The sequence below is a fragment of the Staurois parvus genome, unplaced genomic scaffold (assembly GCF_062004578.1).
Source record: "Staurois parvus isolate SC_StPar_1 unplaced genomic scaffold, SC_StPar_1.0 ptg000303l, whole genome shotgun sequence".
Classification (NCBI taxonomy): Eukaryota; Metazoa; Chordata; class Amphibia; order Anura; family Ranidae; genus Staurois; species Staurois parvus.
The window spans coordinates 11,469,588-11,493,502 of NW_028318099.1; the positions used below are offsets into that span (position 1 = coordinate 11,469,588).

At 39.3% G+C, this 23,915-nt stretch overlaps 1 protein-coding gene across 5 annotated transcripts in view; it reads right to left on the minus strand.

Moving 5' to 3' along the window:
• The window catches only part of FGFR2 (fibroblast growth factor receptor 2), a 134,922-nt gene that overhangs the window by 43,157 nt on the left and 67,850 nt on the right, over positions 1-23,915 (minus strand). For all 5 annotated transcript variants that reach the window (XM_089683233.1, XM_089683232.1, XM_089683230.1 and 2 more), the window contains 2 exons: positions 14,431-14,554; positions 442-632 (listed from right to left, as the gene is read on the minus strand). In XM_089683233.1, coding sequence (XP_089539359.1) covers positions 442-632; positions 14,431-14,554 — 315 coding nt within the window. The remainder of the gene's footprint in view (positions 1-441; positions 633-14,430; positions 14,555-23,915) is intronic.

Here is a 23,915-nt window from a genome sequence, read left to right on the forward strand (position 1 = left end):
TAATTGCCTTTAGTAAATCAACCCTAATGTTTTCATTTCTAGGATCGTTGAGCACAGTGAGAATACTACATGTAGGGTACGCCTTTTATGAGCCACTTTTCTAACAGGAGAGAAAAAACTGGAGAATACAAATAGAAAAAAACATCAGTTACAGCCTTGTAGCTTTATGTACCATCGTTTGTAAAACCTAATGTAAAATGTAATAATCTTTTGTTATAATATTATCGGTCATAATCAAGACACAGTTCTACAAACCTTATGGCAAGGAATTGTAATAAGGGCTGTGTATGTTACTCAGAGCAGCTAATCAGCTTCAGAGGTTCATATTACAGATGTTATTTTCCAGTGTCGACTGGTTTAGGGTATCTCAGGCACTTTGTACTAGGGTATTACAAACCACTGCCCCTGTAGACATACTTTAACTTATCCAGCAATTCTTACCTTCAAAACCTTCATGTATGGGATCCCATCCACCCCGTATCGGCTCCCATTCTTCTCTACATATCGCACCCAGCGAATGTGGGGTTGTGCGTCACTATACACCTTGCATACAAATTCAGCATCACCTCCAACATACGCAGTGGTATTCGCAGGGAGCCCAGCTTGCAGTATGGGTCTGTGAGAGGAGCGCTCTAGTGGTAGAACAGAGAAGCACAGTTTATAAATCACTAAAGGCAAATTATAACATACTGTCAGTGAGCACATATTTTGACAGTGCAATTTATATTTTAAAGTGACATTTTCATATGACTTAGGCAGCGTATAGATGATTCAAAAGATAATCACTCGATTCCCCCATCAACACAGTTAGTGTAAATGGGGGAATGTCTCCCGCATCCCTATTGTGTTCTGTTGGCAGGAGGGCACGGGGAGCCTTCCCATCCAGCAGAACGCGATTACTGCCAGCGGCTTTAGCTGCTGGCAGTAACCGCATGTAGAAAAGAAATCTGGCAGGCTGCTTTGTACCAAAGTCGATCAACCATTCGACAGAATGCAATCAGCTTTCCCATACATGGACCATAATTTGTCTGGTCCCTGCTGAACTGGCCATATTTCCATCCATGCATGGCTGGGTTGACACTTTGAAAGCTTGCTCATCTATATTTTTGCTACTGCATTAAAAAGATCTGAAGATTAACCACCAGGGACTCTAAGTGGCTCAGTGCTACTTCATCTCTTGCTTAACATCTCTTGACTAATTAATAGCCACACAGGGAGGTCATTTTTTAAAACAACACATTAACACATATATGCATTGTGTGCAGGAGCAGTAAAGCACTATCACTGCATAGCAAAGCAGGAAACATAGCCAGTGTATATTGTAAACTATACATAGAAGGAGTTATTAAAGCATTAACACACATTGTTAAAATTATTTACTTCAAGCAGATCCCTTTATTGCTTGTTTATCTAAAAACATAAAAAAGATTTTACATTTCCTTTAATAAATGTAATTACATTCATAAATCAGTTTAAAATATGTAGGTAACTGAAATTAGATACCAAGCTGGAACACAAATGTGTTGACACTGTATACAAGATATTGTAATAACTAATAGCAAATTCTGTAAGATAATAGGGATCTAGGGTGAAAGTAATATTACAGTTTTTGAAGGGGAAAAACAATGCCAAAAAACTCCAGAAGCACTGACTCTCACTGCCACACACTTGTGGCATACTTCCACCCAACCTACAGACTTCTGGGAGGACTACTGTAGTTCAAACAATGTACCAGGTAAGAAAGCACTCTTGATATAGCAGCTGAAGGAGCAGAAATAAGAGTAATTTACAATATTACACTTACATTTCCAGAGAGCTTTTAAAGCTACACTACATTTAAAAAAAAAAAAATCTTTAAATGTATTTTTAATTGCAACTAGTGTAAGTGACCACATTTGAACTGATATCAGCCTCCTCTCATACTGCAACACTTATACTAAGAAAAGAATAGACACTGGTGACCAATAAGGAAAAGAATGTAGAGTGAGTTGAGGGATGACTTCAACAGTGTGCTGCTGCTCCTCCATTATCAAATCACAGGCTGGGGCAGAGAAGAACCTGGCTGTATTGCTTAAACTGCAGCAGGAACAATTTAGGTCACCAACCTGACTGTGCAATCTGTAGGGCAGTGTAAATCTTAGAACTATAAAGAGAATGAAAGCAAAAAAAAAAAAAACACCCTTTTGGTAGGTAGAACAGGAATTGAATCCTACTTTAAATATGTCAGAATAAATCTTTTAAATAAAAAAAAGTGTTAAATCTTATTGACATTAGAGAAAGCAAAAATAAATATTATTGGTTGGCTTTAACTACTAAAATATTACAGAATGGCCAAAAAACCTTAATTGTGGAAAGATTGAGATTCAAATGCCCTGTATCACAATAAAGCAGAAACAGTTATTAGCAGCTCAAGCATACTATAAAAACATAGCTGACAACTGCAAATCCAGGAGTGCTTCTCAGACTATACATTCACATCTAAATCGCATTCAAACGCCTGAGACTTGCTGTCCAAGGCTAAAAGCTGTAGTATTTAAAAAAACTAAAATCCCAAAAAAAAGGAATTCTAACATCATAGTGTACAAAACAGCAGTCTTCTGTATGAGGAGGCCACTATGAAACATGGGACTGTCTATTGCTTAGCCCTAGAAAATTATTCAGAACATCTGGGCTGGTACCCATAGCCACCAAATTCCATGTTTCATCCAAAAAACCTGATTGTTGCTAAAAGTAGCAGTTCCATCTTTGTTACAGTTAGTTCCCCAATTTCATAACCACTGGAACAACATTAGAATACAGCTTTTCTGTTTAGCACTATACATATGATCCAGACAGTTTTGTAACACCTTCTTGCAATGATTTTAACGGACTGCATTTAGGTTTAGTAAAGGTCACACATTCGCTCCACAATCGTATATATTCTGAGTTATACATGTTATAAAATAAATAAGGGAAGAGACGCCAAGGAGCAAGGAGGGGGGGAAAAAATAACTCAAGTCTGTAAACCCGTTAAGCTCCTGGCACTGATCCCTGCAGCAAAGTTAGTGCCAAGCTAGAAGGGAGGGAGATGTGTATTTGTAAGTAATGGGGAGGGAGGAGGGAAAAATCTCAAGCTTCAAAAGATACCGCCAGGAGGAGGACAATAGAAGACATGCTAGTTTATACAGGCCACCAAAAAAAAAAAAAAAAAAACTAAGGGAGCATGGATTCCAGTCGTCATCTCTAGCTATATCTGGATGCCAACATTTGTGGGTCACCTGTAAGCGGGAATGCTCTATTTAACCCCTGTGCTTCTAGAACCTATTTTGCCCTAATATAAAAAGGACAGAAAGGGTAAATACTATTCAATCACATTTAGAAGCATCTAAAGAACTACAGAATGGTTCAACTTACTATGCATTCGCAGTCAGGCCAATATTTAAAAACTTGTGGACAGGAAAGTTCAAAGTTGATAAGATGCCAAGCTTTGCAAAGTTTTCTACAGCCTCTTGCCAAATTCATCTGATAAACCAGCCTTTGCTGGATTGATATCATTGCCCATTACATTGTAGCACAACTTATGAAGTGCTTAATTTTTTCAGTCAGCTATTCTATTACTCTTAGGACATACCCAGCAGGCAGAGTTTAAATCAGGTTGCCCCAACTACAATGGCTGTCTTCCAAGATTAACTTGATTTTCATATGCCCTTTTTCAATGTTTGCACTGTTAAAACATTCAAATCTGACCCTTATTTATATTTGCAAGAATTTATATCTTAACAGATATTGTGGGAGTTAATTTAAATGTGGTAACAAAATGAACAATAAACAGTCTCAACCAATCAGAAACTAGACTGGTTATTATAGAATATTAAACTTTTTTTCACTTTTTTTTAACCACACAGCTGAAACAAATAAAAAAGCCAAGCGATATTAGGTTTGATTTTTTTCCCCAGTACAGATAAGAGAAAGTTAACACCTGATTAGCTAAATGTTTCTGTAGTTATAAAAAAAAACTATCCTTGTTTTATTTACTTGTGTGCCCTTTAGCTTTCTCTTTTCCTTAAAAATTAGCATTTTAGTTTTTCCTATTATTCTTAATATTAAGTGTATGATCACTAATGGCCTTCCAACCTTTTCTGAGAGGAAGGTGTTAAAAGTTCTGAATGCATTCAGTCTCTGGGAGCGTCTTACACACACATACCATGTTCCAATAAATTGTTTCACAAACAGACGTCCAGAGAGCAGCCTCATGTAAAGCTAGCACACCTCCCTGGAACAAAGGCGGCTTTCATGCAGGTTGCTCTCCCTGGCACTCTGCAGGGAATTGGTACGCTGACGTAATGCTGGCAGCCACTCCATAAGCACCAACCTTGTTTTACTTGCAGTAAAGTTATTAAAAAGCAGGCAGAAGGGAGAAAAGGCAAAACTTGAAGTGATCACTCTGCACGCTCACTGCTGTGCAAGACTGATTTGTGTGTTTAAAAGATATATTCATCAACCTCTTTTTCATCTGAAGTCACAAGAAAGGAGTCACTCTCTTACAATATACAGTCCATCCATCATGTCTGGCACTGGTGACTAAGGCCAGACAATAAATAGTGCATAGTACCAACAGCTGAGTTTCTCTAGCATAGACTCATGAATAGCTAGATGTAACTATTGAGCAACAGGGTCATACGTTCCACAACTGCAGAGCTCATATACAACTCTATGATGTCTATTTATAAATGTTTTCACATAGAATTCTCACATCTTTCACGCAATAATCGCAAATTTATTGGATTCAGTTTTAAAAAATTGTGTGAATCCAAGGTTAATATTGTGTGAATCTAAACAGACCCATATGTGCACATTGAATACAATGCTAGCAGCAGGGTGTTACAACCAGCCTTAACTACACCAATACAATCAGTTTTTGAACCCCTATAAGATGCATCACTTAAAGGATGTAAGCAACAGGAAGACCTGAATGTGTGTGTATTTTAAAAAGTGTGGAAATTAGCACTACCAATAGTGTACCTGAGTTAACGTAGCTTCTGGCTCTGTAATGATGACTGCAGCCAACTTAAAACTATGTCATCATATTTGCAGTAATGAAATATTTACATGCACAGCGTCCCAGACTGTTCGTCTGGAGTCTCTGGCATGTGCTGTAAGTGCTGATATCCTAGAAACTATATATGGTCCGGCATGGGCCTCTGGGAACTGGCTTCACTTAAACAGCAAAGACTATTTGCACCAGTATATGTTCTTCATTTACTCTACAATAGTGTATAGTGTCATTAGTGAGGCCAGTAAATCAATGTCGCTATTTTATTGAACTCAGGAATCTCTTCTGCCTTACAAAACCAAGGGCTAGAAGCAATGCAACATTGGGCTGTTCTATATTTCTATATTATTATCCCAGAAGTGATGGAAAAGAAGTCTCTTACTCAAATTCGGCAGTAGCTAGGCTTTCCAAGAGTTCATTTATACAGTATCCTGAACTCCGTCAGCTTTTGGTAAAGCTTTCATCTGAATATAAAGTAACCAACAGACGTAGCCAGTGAGCCTTTCAAAATTATCTGTGTGAAGAATCCCACGGAGGAGATTTGAAATTTAAATGAGGCCTTGTTGCTCACATTTTATTACAAATGGATCATTTTGGGATTCAAGGAGCTAAACATTTCAATGAGAATGCAGAAAAATAGGGAGCGGATGTTGCTGCAAATCACTGGATTGCAATTATAAGCACATTTGTTCAGCCATTTTGTACCACTGCTAAGACACATGTTCAACTGAAGCAACACATTCACACAAGCCAGTCTGCAAACTGCTGGAGTTTTAAGAAAGAAAATTGCCAGGAAGAGGTAGACATCCAGCTGCAGAGTACAAACAATACATCTCTAACAGAAAGAGGGGGCTAAAAGGGTTGAGTGAAGGGTGAGTTAAACAATCCCACTGGGACCTTTTCCCTGTCTACAGAAAGACTTGCAATATAATTTGAGGATGGTGGCAGATGGACAGCTGCACAACCTCCTACAACACTATCAAGGCTACATCCATTAGTCCAGCGCAGACTATTTCAGGGTTCTTTCCTGCGCAAGCTCTCACTAAAACTATTCCATTAACCCTCTGCTAAGTGAAGTCCCACTATGGTCATCTCATTAGTGGGAGACAACACAATGGTTTGACTTCCTCAGACATTCTTTGCTGCATACTGACATCATTGTTTTGTCAAACATGAAAGCAGAAGCATACAGGATAGGAGTTGCTTCATTAAATGAATGAGCTTTAAACAGGAGCTGGACAAAATAACCCAGCATTCAAAAGTCTTTCAAATCCAGGAGCCAGCATGACCTTGTATGGAAGAAAGACCATAAGTGTTCAATATCTTCTGCCAATGAGATTATCGAAGGTTAAATGCCAGCACTAGCCAATGAATAAATGCTAACCTGGCTAACAATGCATAGCTGGATAGATGGATACAAAATCCAGAGTATGGTGAGACCTTAAGGATTAGTCCAGAAACTAGATAGGGTTTATAGCCTATACATCTATAAGCTTAGTTTTCATAGAAGAACATGTGGTTTATACCCATCAATAGCACCAATCATTCTGGCAAACTCCAACACTGATCATCCTATTTATACAATAAGTTCCACACTTTTCTCAAATACAAATAAGGGCAGAAAAATGAATCCCAAAGTGAACTGGATAGTGCAAAGATATTGAAAACAATATGCACAATTACTATGAACTAATACAGTCCATCTCTAATGCATAGTCCTTCCAACTCAAGAAACTTGTGCCAGCAAAAATCTTCTTTTTTCATATATAGTGCACCTCCACCATCAGTGACACCAGCTGTGCTCTCACCTGGAATTTTTGACCTCCCAACTAAGCTTGGTCAGATATGGCTTGTGTCCTTTAGGTAGACATATAGTGATGGTATGACTTCTACCACGATTCTCCTTCACTGTTGATTCAGCTCCTCCTAACTCCTTCTTCAATATATTTTTTGTGTGTGCAATGGAGCACCTGAATCATGAGAGTTGCTTATCTATATTTTATAAAAAGTTTTTAAATGATAAAGCACTATTGGTTTGCCTATGTATTTCCTATATGTATGCTGCGTAGAGGAGGAGTTTGAAGAAGGAGCCAAATCAACAGTGAAGGAGAATTTTGGTAGAAGTCATACCATAGTAATTGTGCATATTGTTTGCAATATCTTTGCACTATTGAGGTCACAATGGGATTCATTTTTGTGTCCCTATTCTTATTTGAGAAAAGTGCAGCACTTATTGTATAATTTTGTCATTTAGCACATTTGTATGAGTATGTGTAGGCAGCTTTTCATGATTTGATTTTTTAAATTTTGAGGTAGGATTTCATTGCTCACAGATTCATATCTATATCACTGATCATCCTATTGTTTTGTTATTTGAAGTATAGTATTATTGAAACATTCCTTTATTTACATGTCATGTGTTTGGTCAGTTGCAGGGCAAATAAAATGTCTTGTGAGCATAAGAACTGAAGGTTTGTGTTTTTTTTCTATAAAGGAACCAATATTTTATTGCCCTCATTCAATAATACAGGGACCATCATTGTTTGGACCATTACATATATATTTATAGTTGAACTTTAGGCAGATATAAACAACACAAATTATTGCAGCACTGTAATTGAAGGGAGCACAATGATTACTGCTAGTGGCTATAGCTGCTGGCAGTAATCTCATGCAGAAAAATCCCACAGGCTCGTTGTACCCAAGTCAAATCAATGGATCAACTTGGGTACAATCAGCCTGTTAGAATCTCTGTCAGTTCAGCAGGAGCCGGACGAGATTTGATTAATGTATGGCTGGCTTAAATTACTGTGCTGCTTATCCTTCACAGTGCAGTCACAGGATAGGACGGGTCCAGGACACTTTTGGCTCAGAAGAAGTGGGCTGAATGACGCTAGCATTGAGACTGAGGGCATCTAGAAGCAGAAAAAGTATTGGAGGGAAATCTCTGTATTGAAGGTGTAAATTGCAGAAACAAATGGTTTTGCGATTTTATCTTTTAGGAGGCTATTCATTTCATCTTGTTATTTCTACTAGAATTCTGCTCTAACTTTTCATATGTCTGTGTAGGAACAAATATTAACCACTAAATAACCCATGTTTTAATGATTTATTTAAAATGCCATAGAATTTCATATCTCCAATTGCAAATCCCAGAAGAAAAAAAAAAAGTGTTTTTTTAGACCCAACATATGAATACATTTTGAGGTCTGCACATTTTTAATTCCCACCAAAACAAGATATACATCTTTTGCGGTTGCAAGAAAGAGGTTGACTCCTGGAAAACCTTTCTAAAAACTTTTTTCTTGTCCTTTGGCACTGATCAAGACACACTGTCAACCAAGTGTGCTTTTCATCCATTCCTTTTAACAAACAGGCTTAATGTGTACCCACTCCACTGAATTCATCCATGCCAGTGAGTGCTTGGAAAGTCCTGCCTAATGCAGCCTAGCTTGGAATCTATGCGCCTTTTCATTTCTCCTTCAAACATTTTTTGAGGGAAGTTGACTGTTGAAGAAAAAAAAAAAAAAAAAAAGAGACTGATTTCTGCACATGATTCCTGCATAATTGGAACCTTACAGCTCCCCCACAAGCCTCTCTCTGCCTCCTGTGGGAGCAGCCACGGTGTTATTACAAGTCTTATTTTCTTGCTTTTTCTTCGTTCGCCGAGCTTAGGGTTTCAGAGCTCAGCAGCAGGATTTCATTTCCTTTGCCCTAGCAGCACATCGGGCAAGGGGGCCAGCAAGGGAAATCATACTAGGCCAGGCTGGGACAACACCAAAAACGGCCACATTGACCCGGGCAGCCTCGTGCGCTTTCATGGAGCACTTAACAGCTCTGATCCGTGATGCTGTAAGACGTACTTCACGCAATTAATAGGATGATCATAGTGAACTTTAAGCTTGTTTACTACTCCGAATCGAGTGCTTCTACGTAAATCAGTATCCTGTTACTTTCCCTACATCATATCTTAACAATACCAGGCAAAAGCACAGAGATTATATACAAAGTCAAATAGTTCAAACAGTATGTTTTCATGGCAGGGAAAATAAAATAAAAATCATAAAGTGATAAAATGTGATCACCTGACTGAAAAAAGATCTATTATATTATATTAACAGATACATTTATATACATTCAATGAAGAAGCTCCTGTACCAATTTGCTAAAGCCGGACATACATAGATCAAAATTCAGCTCATTCAGCAGGGACCAACCAAGATTCGATCCTTGTATGGCCATCCTGTCAAATATTTTGACATTCGATTACTGCCAGTGGCTATAGCAGCTAGCAGTAACCTTTGTGTTTTGCCCACCAGAAAGATGCCCCGTGTCCCCCTTGCCAGCAACATACAATAGCACTATAGGAAGCATTGTTCGATCAACAGTCAGTGTTGATGGGAAAAAAAAAATCGAACAAATTTCTTTCCTTCCACCCATGATGGATGGAAAGAAAATCGAGTAATGCTGCTTTAGTCTTGGCCCCTTTAATTAAAACTACTGTGTGTAACCAATTGCTCAGTGGTATTGGGCCATAGGCCCATGCAGAAATAGATTTTAAATAGAAACATAAAGAAGAACTCCACTACCACTATGGTCACGTCATTACACCATAATAGTTGGAGAAAAGCAACAACCCTTATGAAACCTTATGGTATCCCCAGCCTCTATCTGCTATGTACATGTGAATTTCCATTCATTTATACAGCTGTTCCTCCCCCCAGAGGAACATTTTTATGGTCAACCAATGAGAGTGTATTCTGCTTTGCCCCATATGAGTTGTAATTTCCACTTGCATAAAAGAGTAGGTGAGCACTTGCTTATTGTGTTTTAAATACTGGATAGGTACTAATATGTTACTATCTGATCTGCCATTAGATGGATAAAAAAAAAGTTAGATTAGCAATCTTTTCAGCACCTCAGTTTAAAGCAATACCCCACATTATTTTACTGTAGAGCATCTTTGCAAGTAAACTAATTACAATTTACCAGACCAGAATAGATATATATTAACCATATATCTGTGCCATTATCGACAAAAAAAACTTTTTTTTTTCCATCAATAGAAATCAAGGAGCAAGGGATGCCACCAGCTCCCGGGGCTTTGTACAGTCATGTCTCAACTTCCAACCCATCTAACAAAACCTGATGTATGTCAACAACCTCTCCCCTGCCTGCCAGACATACAAGTTGGGGCAGGAGAGCAAACACAGATTTCAAGATCTAGTATTCTTAATGTTTTTTTTACAGGAACCGCTGTCCTGCAGATGTTTACCAACTTAAAAATCAAATCTGCAGAGCATCGCAGGTCAGCAGCATCCTGCTTTCATGTACAAGCTCAGGTCTTCATTCTGTATCCTGCCCCTTATTGTCTGCATGCAACTCAGGAAAGGTTTAACCATAAGCTTCTCAGGTTGGCAAAAATACCATAGCAGTACACCTGGCTTATCCATTATCACACTCCATGGAAGATCATAATAAATCATGCTGGCTGATTCTGCTCCTGTTTTTCTGCCCTGCTTGTATTAAACACACAGCCCTTATCAAAGTCTAATGAAAACAACCCAGGACACACAATGCTGGCACTCAAGACTTATGTTCAAGGTGAAGTGTACAGTTTCTGATACCACCTTGTCTAATAAGTGAGCAACTGAGTCTTGCAACACATTTATTTAACTCATTCATATAGCACTTACAAATTCTGGTAAAAACAAGAATGGATGTTTATGGGCTTTAGCTATTTTTACAGCTTCTGGACATTTAACGAAGTACCCCTACATTTTATTTGAACTGGAGGTTATCCTAAGTCCGCATGCACACGGGACGTTTTTACAGCTGCCGTTTTTGGCTTTTGACGTTTTCTTCTACAGCCAGTAAACTTCCCAGCATGTTATCCTATGTGTCCATGCACACATAGCCTGTAAATAAACATTTTTTTGGCAGGGGCATCTTTTGGCTAGAAAAAAAACACAGAACTAGTTGTTTTGCTAGAGGAGTTTTTTTAGCTGTAAAAATGCTGGAAAACTGAAAAATGTGGCAAATCGCAGCAAACCAGCGTTTTTGGACTTTTTTTGACCAAAACAAATATATATTTAAAAAAAAAACCTCAAAAAAACACAAACGCGGCAAAACGCTAATACAAAAGCGCTAAAAAACTCAAGTTTTTTACCGTGATTTACACAGCTAACGTTACCAGCGTTATTAAACCGCCCAGTGTGCATGGAGCCTAAAAGAGAAACTTCATCCAAAACTGAAAATTTAGTGATGAATGTCTAGGGGTTGAGTCACCCCTTGGCTTCTTGGTTTTTCACTTACTCTAATGGCAACATTCCCATGCAGTAGTCAGTATGTTTACCTCCTAACAAAAGGTGACAATTTCCAGCAGTTACCATTATTTTGCTTCAAGCAGTAACAAAGACTAACCAGTCAGTCACTCACCTTTCATTCTTCTACCACACTAAACTGCTTAAATCAAATTAATGGTCATAGGTAAGTGCACACTGCTAAGGTACTATACAGACCTATAAAAGGGCACAGTTTGACAAGAAGTCTGAAGCCAAAGATTGCATAATGGTGAATGCAAAGTTTAACTTCTATGAAAGGCAGATCATTTCTTTACCTTAAAAAGAGTGCAATGTCTGCCAAAAGACCATTTAACTGTATACAAAGCAAGCCTTTGTGGAAAAGAGAGCGCTGCTGAAATTAACTCATTTACAGCATAAGATATGGCATGGCAAGGCCCAGTTTGGCAGGAAGGAGAACCTATTCCTGGAGACTTGTTTGGAATTTTCCTCCTCGGCTCCTGGCCGCCCTCTGTGAAAGTTTGTCAGGTTTGAAGGTTGGGAAGTCAAAGAAGAAATTGGTAATGAAGTATCCTGACATAAGCACTTGGCTCGAGGTTACAGGACACTGGCCCAGTTTGGCGGGGCCACAGCACATTTCCGCTTAAGGCATCAACAAGTTGCTTGGAGGCATGTGAATGCCCTCCTACCCTGAATTAGGATACCAGGTTTTCGTACTTTATGACTGCTTGACAAAAAGCCATTTGTCTTTAATATTGCTCTGTCAGTGGCTGAAAGCAAACAGCACCCTTGTACAATTTATACGAAGCTATGTTTCAAAATTATTGCTAGCAGATGGATGGAGACTCCACAAACTGGCCCTCCTCCTGTGTCCTGTTTCATGTGGAAGCTACTGTTCATCTTTGGGTAGGAAATGTCACTACAATATACAATAAATCACTGCAGGGGAATATTTTAATAGAGTTGGCCATCCATCAATTAACCAAAGATGTTCAATTAAAATTGTGCTGGTTTATTTAAAGTAAATACAAACCCTAACTAGACAACATTCAGTTTGCTAAAGTCCTGTGATTTAAACTGCCACATTTTTATTTTTTCATAAAATACTTGTTGGTAGGTGGTAGTACCCTTTTAGAGATATCACTCCCCTGAAGATGTCAGTGGGTGGTGTCTCGGCCCTTTATTGCCAGCAGTGGGAAGGGCCCATGTCAGAAGGGAGCATAGAGCCAGGTCACCCTTGATCAACATAATGTAGGTCTGTGATCTATGCATGAAAGGGAGACCCTATAGGGCAGGATTGACAGGAGGCTTGGGTTGAGGTCCCATATTAGGGGGACTCGCAAGGAAGAAAGCAGAAGGAAATCGGCTACCCTTGACCTACATCCTACAGGTCTGTAGTCTGAAAGGGCTTCCAGGGCCTGGGCTCGGCTGTATATCTAAATGGATAACTCATGGTTGAGGAACTCCTCAGAGTGCCTCGGAAAGTGGCAGCTGTTCATTAACATTGTATTTGTGAAGCTATTGTACTATGCACTGTAAAGATTAAGAAATGTTTTGCCAGCAAATTATGCAAGCTGTTCTACAGTAAAGCACTGAAAAACCAGTTTTCATTGGACAGTCTTTATTCTAGAAACAGGCCTCTGGGCAGGTGTATATATATATATATATATATATATATATATAGTTGTACTGTGGGCTTCAGACCTGAAGTGTTGGTGACAAAATCTAGTGGAATCTCTCCAAAAGACAAGTATGTGCATATTCCATTCTCATGAAGAAGCAGGTCCGAACCTGGGGCAGCTTGGTGGAAACTGCCATCCAATCCAGATCTCTTACATACCATTTTTTTTCCCATCCAAGTTCTCCTGATTTACTCCAGCCACCCTCGGCCACTTTCTGTCTGCATGTACTCACTCAAGCGTCAGCTTCACATCATTGTTTTGGCTCCGGTTTCTAACAGAGGTAACAATGGACCAAACCTGTGCAATTTCTCAGTGGGAACAGCTGCCTGTAATCTCCACTAGAGGCACATGTGACCGAGTGACAACACAGAAGCATAACTGGGAAAAAGCTATCACCCCATTACAGAAAAAGCCTGAGCAAGGACCTTAAGTACTTAGGACTGTTCGGTACTATTTTTTTTAAAAAGCTACATATTTAAAAAGGTTAAAAACTTTTGAAATTACATTAAGGCACAGAGATTTTAGTAATGGTGCCTCTAAAATTTACTACTGTACATTAGTGCAAAAGGGAAATTACAGTAGACTTAGAACCAGGGGCGGACTGACAACTCATGGGGCCCCGGGCAATAGGGGATCATGGATCCCCTGTGTCCTTGCCCAAACTCAAAAAAGCCTATGAAAAAGGTACCAGGGGCCCCCTAGTGACCCCGGGCAGCGCCCGAGTTACCAAATGGTCAGTCCGCCCCTGCTCAGAACCAACTATATTTTTTCTTTCATCAAATTTGATGAAAAGACACTTCTCAACCATTAAAACCTAAAGCTGCTCTCCTTTTGAAAATGCTTGGTGCCTGGCTGTTACTCTCACTGGGGGTTGGAGAAAAATCAGAAGTCCTTTTTGACATAAAGGAATTCTAGCCTACAAATTCTCTTGACAGATTTTCTTTAATCTGCAAGTTAATTTTAAGTATTCTGAAATACAGTTATTACCTTTTGTACCACCAGCCCCTCCCTCTTAGATTGTAAGCTCCAAGAAGAAGGGTCCTCCTAACCCTCTTGTATTGAACTGTATTGTTGCTGTATTGTCTCCTTTTATATTGTAAAGCACTGAGCAAACTGTTGGCGCTATATAAATACTATAGGAAATAATAATAAAATAACCAGTAAACAAGATGTTGATATAACCTCAGCATCAGGCACAATCATTTTTTTCTGGATGATGAAAAATTAATGGGCCATTAGTTCAATAAAATAATATTCGAAAGGTAAATTAGTTCAGACAGTGGAAAAAATCAAAGCCTTAGTGATCCTCATAAAAACATTGTCTTCTTGGTTCTTATGTCACACCTGCAGAAACAATATACGTGAACAGGCCCTTCTAGTAACAGTGGGTACCAGATAGAGGTGTGTATCTTACCTATGACATCGAGACTGTAAGTGTGGTTGATTGACCCATGTTCATTTTCCACAATGCAAGTATATATGCCTTTATCAGATGGGACAACGCTTTCCATGATCAGACTCCAGTGTTGGTTACGGACCTAGGATAAAAAAAAAAAAAAAAAAAAATACGTGACAAACAAAAAGGTAAATGACATAATACATGAAATAAAAACATGCAATTCAGTCAACAAAAAAAATAACTCATCTGGTGTTAACTTTTTTTTTTTTGCCATTTATTCTAATTCAACAGGTTCCCTTTTCTATTTAATGAAAATAGTTTTTTTTTTTTAAGCAAGGCATATGAATTCAGAAAAATGTACTTTTTAATTTTAATGATTTTTCCTTTATTTTTAATACTGTATTAAAAAGGGGCAAAAAAAATAGCTGAAAAAGCAGAGTACTGTAGATATTCATGGCAGCTTGTTATACCATGTGAAATCATCCACACTATTCCATAATGGAAAAAAAAATTAAATAAATCCACTATTTTCAATGAACTGTTGTGTAATCAAGTTGAAGAAACCCCAAACTCTTTATCGGAATGCCTGAAAAGGTTGTAATCAGAGAATGCATTAAGTCAATCTAGCTTGTTAATGAAAGGTTACCTTAATTCTTTCAATCACCTTTCATCATATTAAAGTAGTTGTAAAGGTTAAAGGTTTTTACCTTAATGTATTCTCTGCATGAAGGTAAAAAACCTTTAATGTGAAGCTCCCCCTACCTTCGCCAAATACTTACCTGTGCCTGATGTTGATTCAGTGCTCTCTATACTCATGGGCTTACAGACAGCAGTGGGAGCCATTGGCTCCCGCTGCGGTCAATCCAGCCTGTGATGAGGGACCAGGGGCCAGGCCCAAGCAGTACTGTGTATGTTTCTACAGACACACACAGCTGGCATGAGAATGAGCCTGCATGAGTGCGCCCATAGCAAGCGGCTTGCTATGGGGGCACTCCGGGGGAGGAGCCAGTAGAGCCGGCGTGGGATCCCGGAAAAGGAGGATTGGGCTGCTCTGTGCAAAGCCACTGCACAGAACAGGTAAGAATAACGTGTTTATTTTAAAAATAAAATAACTGAACCTTTACAATCACTTTAACAACCAAATGTTAGTTGAAATAGTGAAACTGCCCTTTGTGCATGGCCAGCATAAGACATAAACTGCTTTATTTTCTGTACAAATTTACAAGTGTTCTTCAGTAGCCCTTAGGACAACAGGGAAAGATAATGCATTTTATTTACAAAGACACATTGACACAGACAGATAAATACATATGTATACTTCAAAAAATAATCAGAAAAACAGTCTAAACCTCACTTCTGGCCAGCAAACTGTACAGCGCATATAAATGACTTATATGGTAACTGTCAGTAGAAATAGTATACCATGCCACAGATTTGTTTTTTGGTTCTGAAAAAAAATATACTATGCATTTTCAATTTATGCAAATTACAGTTTCTTTTGTCTTGATGACCATGGTGAATTGACAGCACAGTAGCTAAATGGTTAGCACTTCCGCCTGGCAGCACTAGGGTCGTTGGTTTGAATCCCAACCACAGCAACACCTGCCTGGAGTTTGCATGTTCTCCCTGTGTCTGCGTGGGTTTCCTCCGGGTACTCAGGTTTCCTCCCACACTTTAAAGACATGCTGGTAGGTTAATTGGATCCTGTCTAAATTGGCCCTAGTATGTGTATGTATGAATGTGAGTTAGTGACCTTAGATTGTACACCCCTTGAGGGTTAGGGACTGATGTGAATGTACAATATATATATGTAAAGTGCTGCGTAAATTGACGGCGCTATATAAGTACCTGAAATAAATAAATAAATAATTGTGATATCCTTTTAATATCTAAGCAAGTAACATCTATAGAACATAGCACGTACCAAGACACAGAAGATTCTCCAATCTAAAAGGACAGCCTCCTTCACTATCTCCTGAATGCATTAACCCGACACAAAAAAATGTGGTGCCCATTACTGGTCCCAAATATAATTACAGGCTGGAGGAACTTCTATCTATGAAGAAAGCATTGCAGAGAGCTGGAGTCAGAGGAATGCAGAGGAGGGGAGCGGAGAGGCTGATGGCATGGAGTGGGGGAGGGGAGAACAGGTATCGCTTTATTTTAATGGAATAACGAGCCTCTTTTCAGAGCACACAAAGTCCTATTCAGTGGAGACCTCTGCTCTGTCAGCGGCTCATATTGTGAAATCATTTTAGGGTGATGAGGGACTGTTGTGATCAGGGGAATCCAGACTATGCATTGGCTCATCGTCTTCCCTACGATGGAATCTCACAACTGTCCTAACGTGCTGCTGCTGGGTTTTCTTGCTGAAGTTAGAGGCTCTTCTCTCTTAATGCTCTACACTTAATGTCATTGCAAAAATCTAACAATTTATACACAAACAATGCTTTCTAAACAACAGTTTTTTTAAATGCAAACTTATATTTTTATTAACCGAGACGAAGCTAATTTTAATTCGTACTTTTAAATTCATTTTTTCTTAAAATGGTTTCTAGAAAACAAAAAAAAGACTTGCATTTTAGCTACTAAAGTATTACATATTAGCAAATACACTTCTGTCCCACTAAAGCAAACCTATGAAAGGAATAATCTTTACCCCACCTCCTAAATTCATACTAGGCTTCCTTCAGTGGCTCTACTTGTCTTTACCAAGACATGCCCCCCCCCCCCTCTGCTTACCATAAAGATAAACCGTTGAACTCACATAAGACTGGGGGCCATTTCATGTTAGTGATGGCTAATACAGAGTTGGGTTTGTTTTTGTTCCAAAAAGTTTATTTTTAGTGTAGTTCAAGACCATCATATGCGAAGCAATTTCACGATGTAGATAGAAGTCATACAGAGATCATTTACTTTGACAATGCTGCATCGGACTTGATGCCTGGAATTTAAAAATAAATACTGGCACTCCCCAACATATACTGCTGTTTAGTCTAGGGGAGCTCGAACGGAGTGCATAACTTACCGGGTAAGTCTTACTCTATTCTATGGCTTTCTTCCTTCATGCAGCTCTACTTTTGGCCATCACAACATCATCATCATTATGGTCCTCGAGAGCCAAGAGAGAAGACCAGAGTGCCAGCTGCAGTGGCACTGAGGTGTAAGGTGAATATTCATCCATTTTAAACTAAACAAGCCTTACATTATCTATATGTGGGGTAGGGGCTTCCATCACTTATTTTTCCCACCAGCCCCAAGTTGGGCTTTAAAATTGTGAATCTATAACGGAGTGTTGCACAGGGTTTTGACAGGGCTCTGTGCATGGCCGGGGCAGATGACCATTGAAAACGACTGCACTTAGAGTGAACTAGGATGAACATTAATTCTGACACAGAGAAAACATGGTACTTTATCTAACAACTGACCAGGTGCAGATCCCAGTGTTCTTCTCTAGATGACTGTTTTACTTCTAAACACTCTGATAGTTGTATTTCAATAGCTGAAGACATACCGTCCAGTCTAACTTAGAACATGGTTATATTTTATCAAGGAATTTAAATGTTCATTCCTAAAGCTGTAAACAGAACTAGTGATTTATCACATAAGGTTCCTTTAAGAGTTTTCTTGAGTAGGCTGCAGACATCAGTAGGGAGTAATAAAACAGATTACCACAAGGGTACAAGTGCTTAGAAGATTAAACCTTCAACTGAGCGTCAGTAATATTCCATGGTAAAATTGCATTCCAGAGCTTCTTTGCTAATCTCTAGCTAAAGGGTCACTCAAAATAAATCCACCTGTGTCGCCCAGGCATGCAAAAATCAAGAAACCAAATCGCCCTGGTAGGCTGGAGCCCTGCATGCCCTGACAGTCCAAATGACAAGTGTTCTAATTCCCAGAGCAGCTACTTTTACCATTAAATGTGTTAATGCCATTTGCTGTCAATCAACAGTGATCTCGTTTAATCCTGACTCTTAAAAAAATGTTTTCCTAAAAATGCTTGTTGTTCTTAAATACGTTTGACAAGTTTCTCATATTACTTGTACGTTCTGCCATATTTTTCTGTGCAGATTTGTAAGCACTCTCTTTTTTAGTCATTTCCTTTAGAAAATGCAATCTGCATCCTTGTTAACAGCTGCTGTGAAACGATTAGCTAGAGAATAGGCCAGGTGAAAGGAGCATTGGATTCCATACTAAAGCAGGCCATACATGGGTCGAATTCCGAATGATTTTAAGATCGAAAATTGAAACCATCGTTCGTTCTTTAATCCGATGGTGCCACCAATGATTTCAAAAATCGCTCGTTTTTCACAAATTTTCCAGCATGCCCGATAAACGAAATGGGGAGGAACCACGAAAATCAGCTGGTACCATTTTCCCACTAACAGAGCGAAAAATCGGCCGATTATTCTTAGGTCCGATTTTGGAACAAAAAATCATTTGAAAATCGACCCATGTATGGCCGGCCTTAGAATGACCCGAGCTGCAAAGGTTTTTCCAGAGTGACACTCTGGCAGCTTTCAATGAAACTCCAACCTCTGTGCCATCCATTGACTTTCCTTAAAAATGAGTCAGAAATATCTCTTGTGCTTCACTGCTTTGAGCAAATATGGTAACCTTTGTGTACATATGTACATCAACACAAGGTATTTAGAAGATTAACAGTAAAGACATTGCTTACATTAAAACAAACTTGTCCTAGGGGTTACAAATGCAATCTATGGTCAACCATAAGGCTCCATGCACACTGGCCGTTTTAATAACGCTGGTAACGTTAGCTGTGTAAAGAAACCTTAAAAATGTGCATTAGCGTTTCGCAGCGTTTTTTTCCCCTCAGTTTTTTTTTTTTTACAAAAAAAATTATTTGCTCAAAATAACATCCAAAAACGCGCTTTGCTGCGTTTTTTAGGATTAGAGCTGTAAAGCTAAAAAAAAATAACTCTAAAAACCCACTAATCCTGGGGTTTACAGTCTATGTGTGCATGGACACATAGGATAACATGCTGGGGAGTTTACTGGCTGTAGAAAAAAATGCCAAAAAACAGCCGCTGTAAAAACGTCCAGTGTGCATGAGGACTAAACACTAAGCTGCCGATTCTGGCAATTCTCTGTATGACCAAGCTTTAAAATACTCACAGTACAGGGACCCCACTAAGTGGCCAATCACCAGACTCCAACATGGTCATGTGGGAGAAGAGACGGCTTTCTGCCGACTTTCAGAAAGTCCTTCTTTTCAAACCCTTTATGGGGTGCTGGAGTGACAGAGAGGGGTCCAAGGGATTATGGCTAAGGCAGGATAAACCATTAGGTTCATTTTGCTAAACTGATAATATTTAGGCCTCATGCACACAGGGTGTTTTTGCAGCCCTAGTCAGTAGGGGGCCCCATGAGATGCCCCTGGTACCTTTTTCATAGGCATTTTAGAGTTTGGGCAAGGACACAGGGGCCCCACGAGTTGTCAGTCTGCCTCTGATGCTAGCCATACACAATTTAATGTTGACAGATTCCTGCTGAATTGGGTGAAATTTGAGCCATGGGTGGCCTTGTAAGAACCACCCAGCTCAACAAATTTGAATTTGAAAATTGGATAAATATGAATTGCACTGTGCTCACTACAAGTATAGTATTCCTCCTAGATTGTAAGCTCTAACGAGCAGGGCCCTCTGTTTCCTCTTCTACCAAATTGTATTGTAACGGCAATGTCTACCTTTATTTTGTAAAGAGCTGCGCAAATTGTTGGCACTATATAAATCCTGTATAATAATAATAAAAACAATTATCCAATATTTTTTAGCAAAACCTTTCTATGCGTTTTATTAAACTTACCCACCAAATCAGTTTTTGCTTTGGCATTTCTGTTAACGCTCTATCTATACATCACCCGAGATTTCTTCCGTTTAGTTTCACCACCCTGCTCGACCCGCATGGTACAGCCATGACCTCAAATATGTACAGGTTTTGGCCTCTATTGGACAGCAGACAAGTGTGTAAGTTCAAGGCCACATTAAGACGGGTCTGCTGTGGACAGCTAAATTCCAGGACACTTGTCCTTCATTCCGCAGCAGTCATCTCACCTACAATCAGCGTTGTGTACTCAGCCAATTCCCAGAGATTGAACTGTTTGCTCAGTCCTCTATTTATTCTCAACAACCTGACTGTGTAGATAGGGCTGTGGCGGGAACAACTTATCGGGGCCAGCAGATGTGGGAACAGCATTCTGTTAATGTTAAACCTGGCCTCCTTAGACGAAGCAAGTTTACTTTTTGGGAGGGGCAAGATGAGCGCTGGTCTTCGGATCCCAGGTCTACTAAAGGCTTTCAGCGCATATGTAAAGTTCATACTAAATACATTCAACTGTACCTGTATGCCTTAATGGGTTCAACTGCACACCCACAAGTGTATGTAAGATTATGTAGGCCTGGACACTTAAAAAGTCAGACTTTTGACTATATAAATATACACACACATACAAAATACACATTATATATATATATATATATATATATATATATATATATATACACGTATACACACACACATACATCAGCTATAGCATTATGACCGTCCACCATAAACCGCCAAGGCATGGACACCACTAGACCTCTGAAGGTATGCTGTGGTATCTAGCACCAACCCATCAGTAACAGACCCTTTTAAGATCCTTTAAGTCCTATAGGTTGTGAAGTTGGGTCTCAAGTTCTCAAAACCTCAATCCAATCGAGCATCTGTGGGATGTGCTGGAAAAAGGAGACCCTCAAGCCATTCTTGAATTAATCAGACCAGGCCATGTTCTTCCATTGTTCCTGTGGTCAAGTTCTGATGCTTACATGCCCATTGGTTGTGGACACAGGTGGGCATTGGCACCCTGACCAGTCTGTGGCTATGCAGGCCCATAAGCAACAAACTTTGATGCACTGTGTGTTCTGACACCTTTCTATCGGAAGCAACACTTACTTTTTTAGCAGTAGTTCTTTTATTGGATCAGACTACATGGGCCAGCCTTTGCTCCTCACGTGCACCTATAAGCCTTGGCTGCCCTTGACCCTGTCACCGGTTTTCCTTCCTTGGAGCACTTTTGGTAGGTCTTGACCACTGCAGACCAGGAGCATCCTACAAGGGCTGCAGTTTTGGAGATGCTCTGACCCAGTCATCCAGCCATTACAATTTGGCCCTTGTCAAAGTCTCTCAAATCCTTACTCTTGCTCATTTGTTTCTGCTTTCATCACAACTTCAGGGACATGTTCACTTGCTGCCTAGTATATCCCACGCACTTTCAGATACCATTGTAAAGAGATAATCAATGTTATTTAACTTTACCTGTCAGTGGTCATAATGTTATGGCAGTGTGTGTGTACACACACACACACTAAGCTGATTTTTTTTTTTTACATGTTCTTATCTAAAAAAAAAAAAAAAAAAAAATGAAAAAAGCCTAGACATTCCCTGTAAGAATTCCTCTCAGGGTCCCAAGACCGGCCTCCTAGGAAAGGTTACACTTCTATAATCTCCCCATGTATGGAGAATTACGGTGTAGCTGAAAAGTCCCAGGCGCAGTAGAATTCCTGTATGTTTACACTGAGAAAGCAAGTCTTAAAAATAACTTGCTTGCTCTTTTGGTAGGCCTTCTAAATATATGCATATAGAACACAATAAAAAGGTAGAAGTGTGCACATTAAATAGAGGAATGAAAAGCAACATGTCCAACACAGTAATTTACACAAGAGAAAACACACACAACAGCTGTTGAACGCACGCCCAGGAGTGCTAGCGTACACACCGCAGGCGGGAGGGAGACAGCAGCCAAAAGAGGGGAGGGAGGATCAGCACTTACATACTGCAATAAAAATCCATAGTAAAAACACATAGGCACCATCACAAGTACCAACATGCAGCAGACAGAAAGCTCACGTATGATGAGACACATACACACAAAGGAACATGGAAAAAAACAGCCACGTACCGTACACAACCCGCAGCACAAAACAAGGTATGCTAGAGAGGTGAGCCAAGCAAAGAAAGTGCTACTCGAGTCAAAATTTTCAGTACACTGTGCTCACACAGCTACTGAACAGCAGGGTATTCCTTTACTTAAACTCTATATTTTCTTAATCTGGCAAAATTTTTAAGGCACAGCATGAACCAATGATCTAAAATTTATATTTTATATTTATATATATTTTATATTTATATATTTATAAATTAGGTTTTATACACTATGGAATTGTAATCCATTTTCAACTTTGGAAAATAATACACTCATTGGCCACTTTATTAGGGACAACTGTTCAGTTGCTTGGTAACGCAAATTGCTAATCAGCCAATCACATGGCAGCAACTCAAAGCTAAAGCCTAAAACGAGCATCAGAATGGGGAAGAAAGGGGATTTAAGTGAGTTTGAACATGGCATGGTTGTAGGTGCTAGACAGGTTGGTCTGAGTATTTCAAAAACTGCTGATCTACTAGGATTTTCACACACAGCTATCTCTAGGGTTTACAGAGAATGGTCTAAAAAAAAAGAGAAAATATCCAGTTATCGGCCGTTGTGTGGACGAAAATGCCTTGCTGATGTCACAGGAAAATGGGCAGATTGGTTCAGGATGATAGCAAGGTGCTATCCTGATAATATGGACCAAAATCTCTGAGGAATGTTTCCAACACCTTGTTGAATCTATGTCATGAAGACTTAAGGCAGCTCTGAAGACAAAAGGGGTCCAAGCCGATACTAGCAAGGTGTACCTAATAAAGTGGCCGCTGAGTGTACATTGTGAAATTTTAGATCGTTGGTTCATGTTGTGCCTTAAAAATACCATCAGTTTAAGAAAATATAGAGTTGAAGTATCAGTAGAATAGGGATGTGGCACATATATGCCAAACTTTAGTTATCAAGTAGGTGTAAAGACACTGAAGGTACCTAAAGACATGCAACAGCAATTAGAAGATTCATCCTTTGAAAGATCGCTTTACATAATGATGGGGTAATGGGACCGATAGCAGTAGTCCTGGTGTGGGCTTACCTTGGTAAATCAATAGCAATTGATTGGAAAAAGTCTATCGACGAATTGCTATCGGTATTGACTGCGATCTATCCAGACCATTAAGACTTACCTTGAGATCGGTCGCTCAAGGGGTTCTCAGGAGACACTACACACACGCAAACACTTACATGAAACAGTTCCCCAATTTGAGTTTAAAGTGTATATATTTTTCATTCTGGCTATATTGAGAGAGGATTAGAACTTAGAATCCCATTGGGTTTTACAACTATCATGAACTCCATTGGAAAGACTTTCCCTCACTCGGTAGCCCAGTACCAGTAGATTCACCAGACAAAAAGTGGGGGTACATTTCTAAAAGGGACATAGATCAAAATAGATGGAGCCCCGAATACTATTAATACTTGAACAGAGATTCTGATCTTATCCCACTCTATTCAAAACTAAAATAAAATAAAAGATTTGGCTTGAATTACAGTAATCAATAGAATCAACAGTGATCATCTC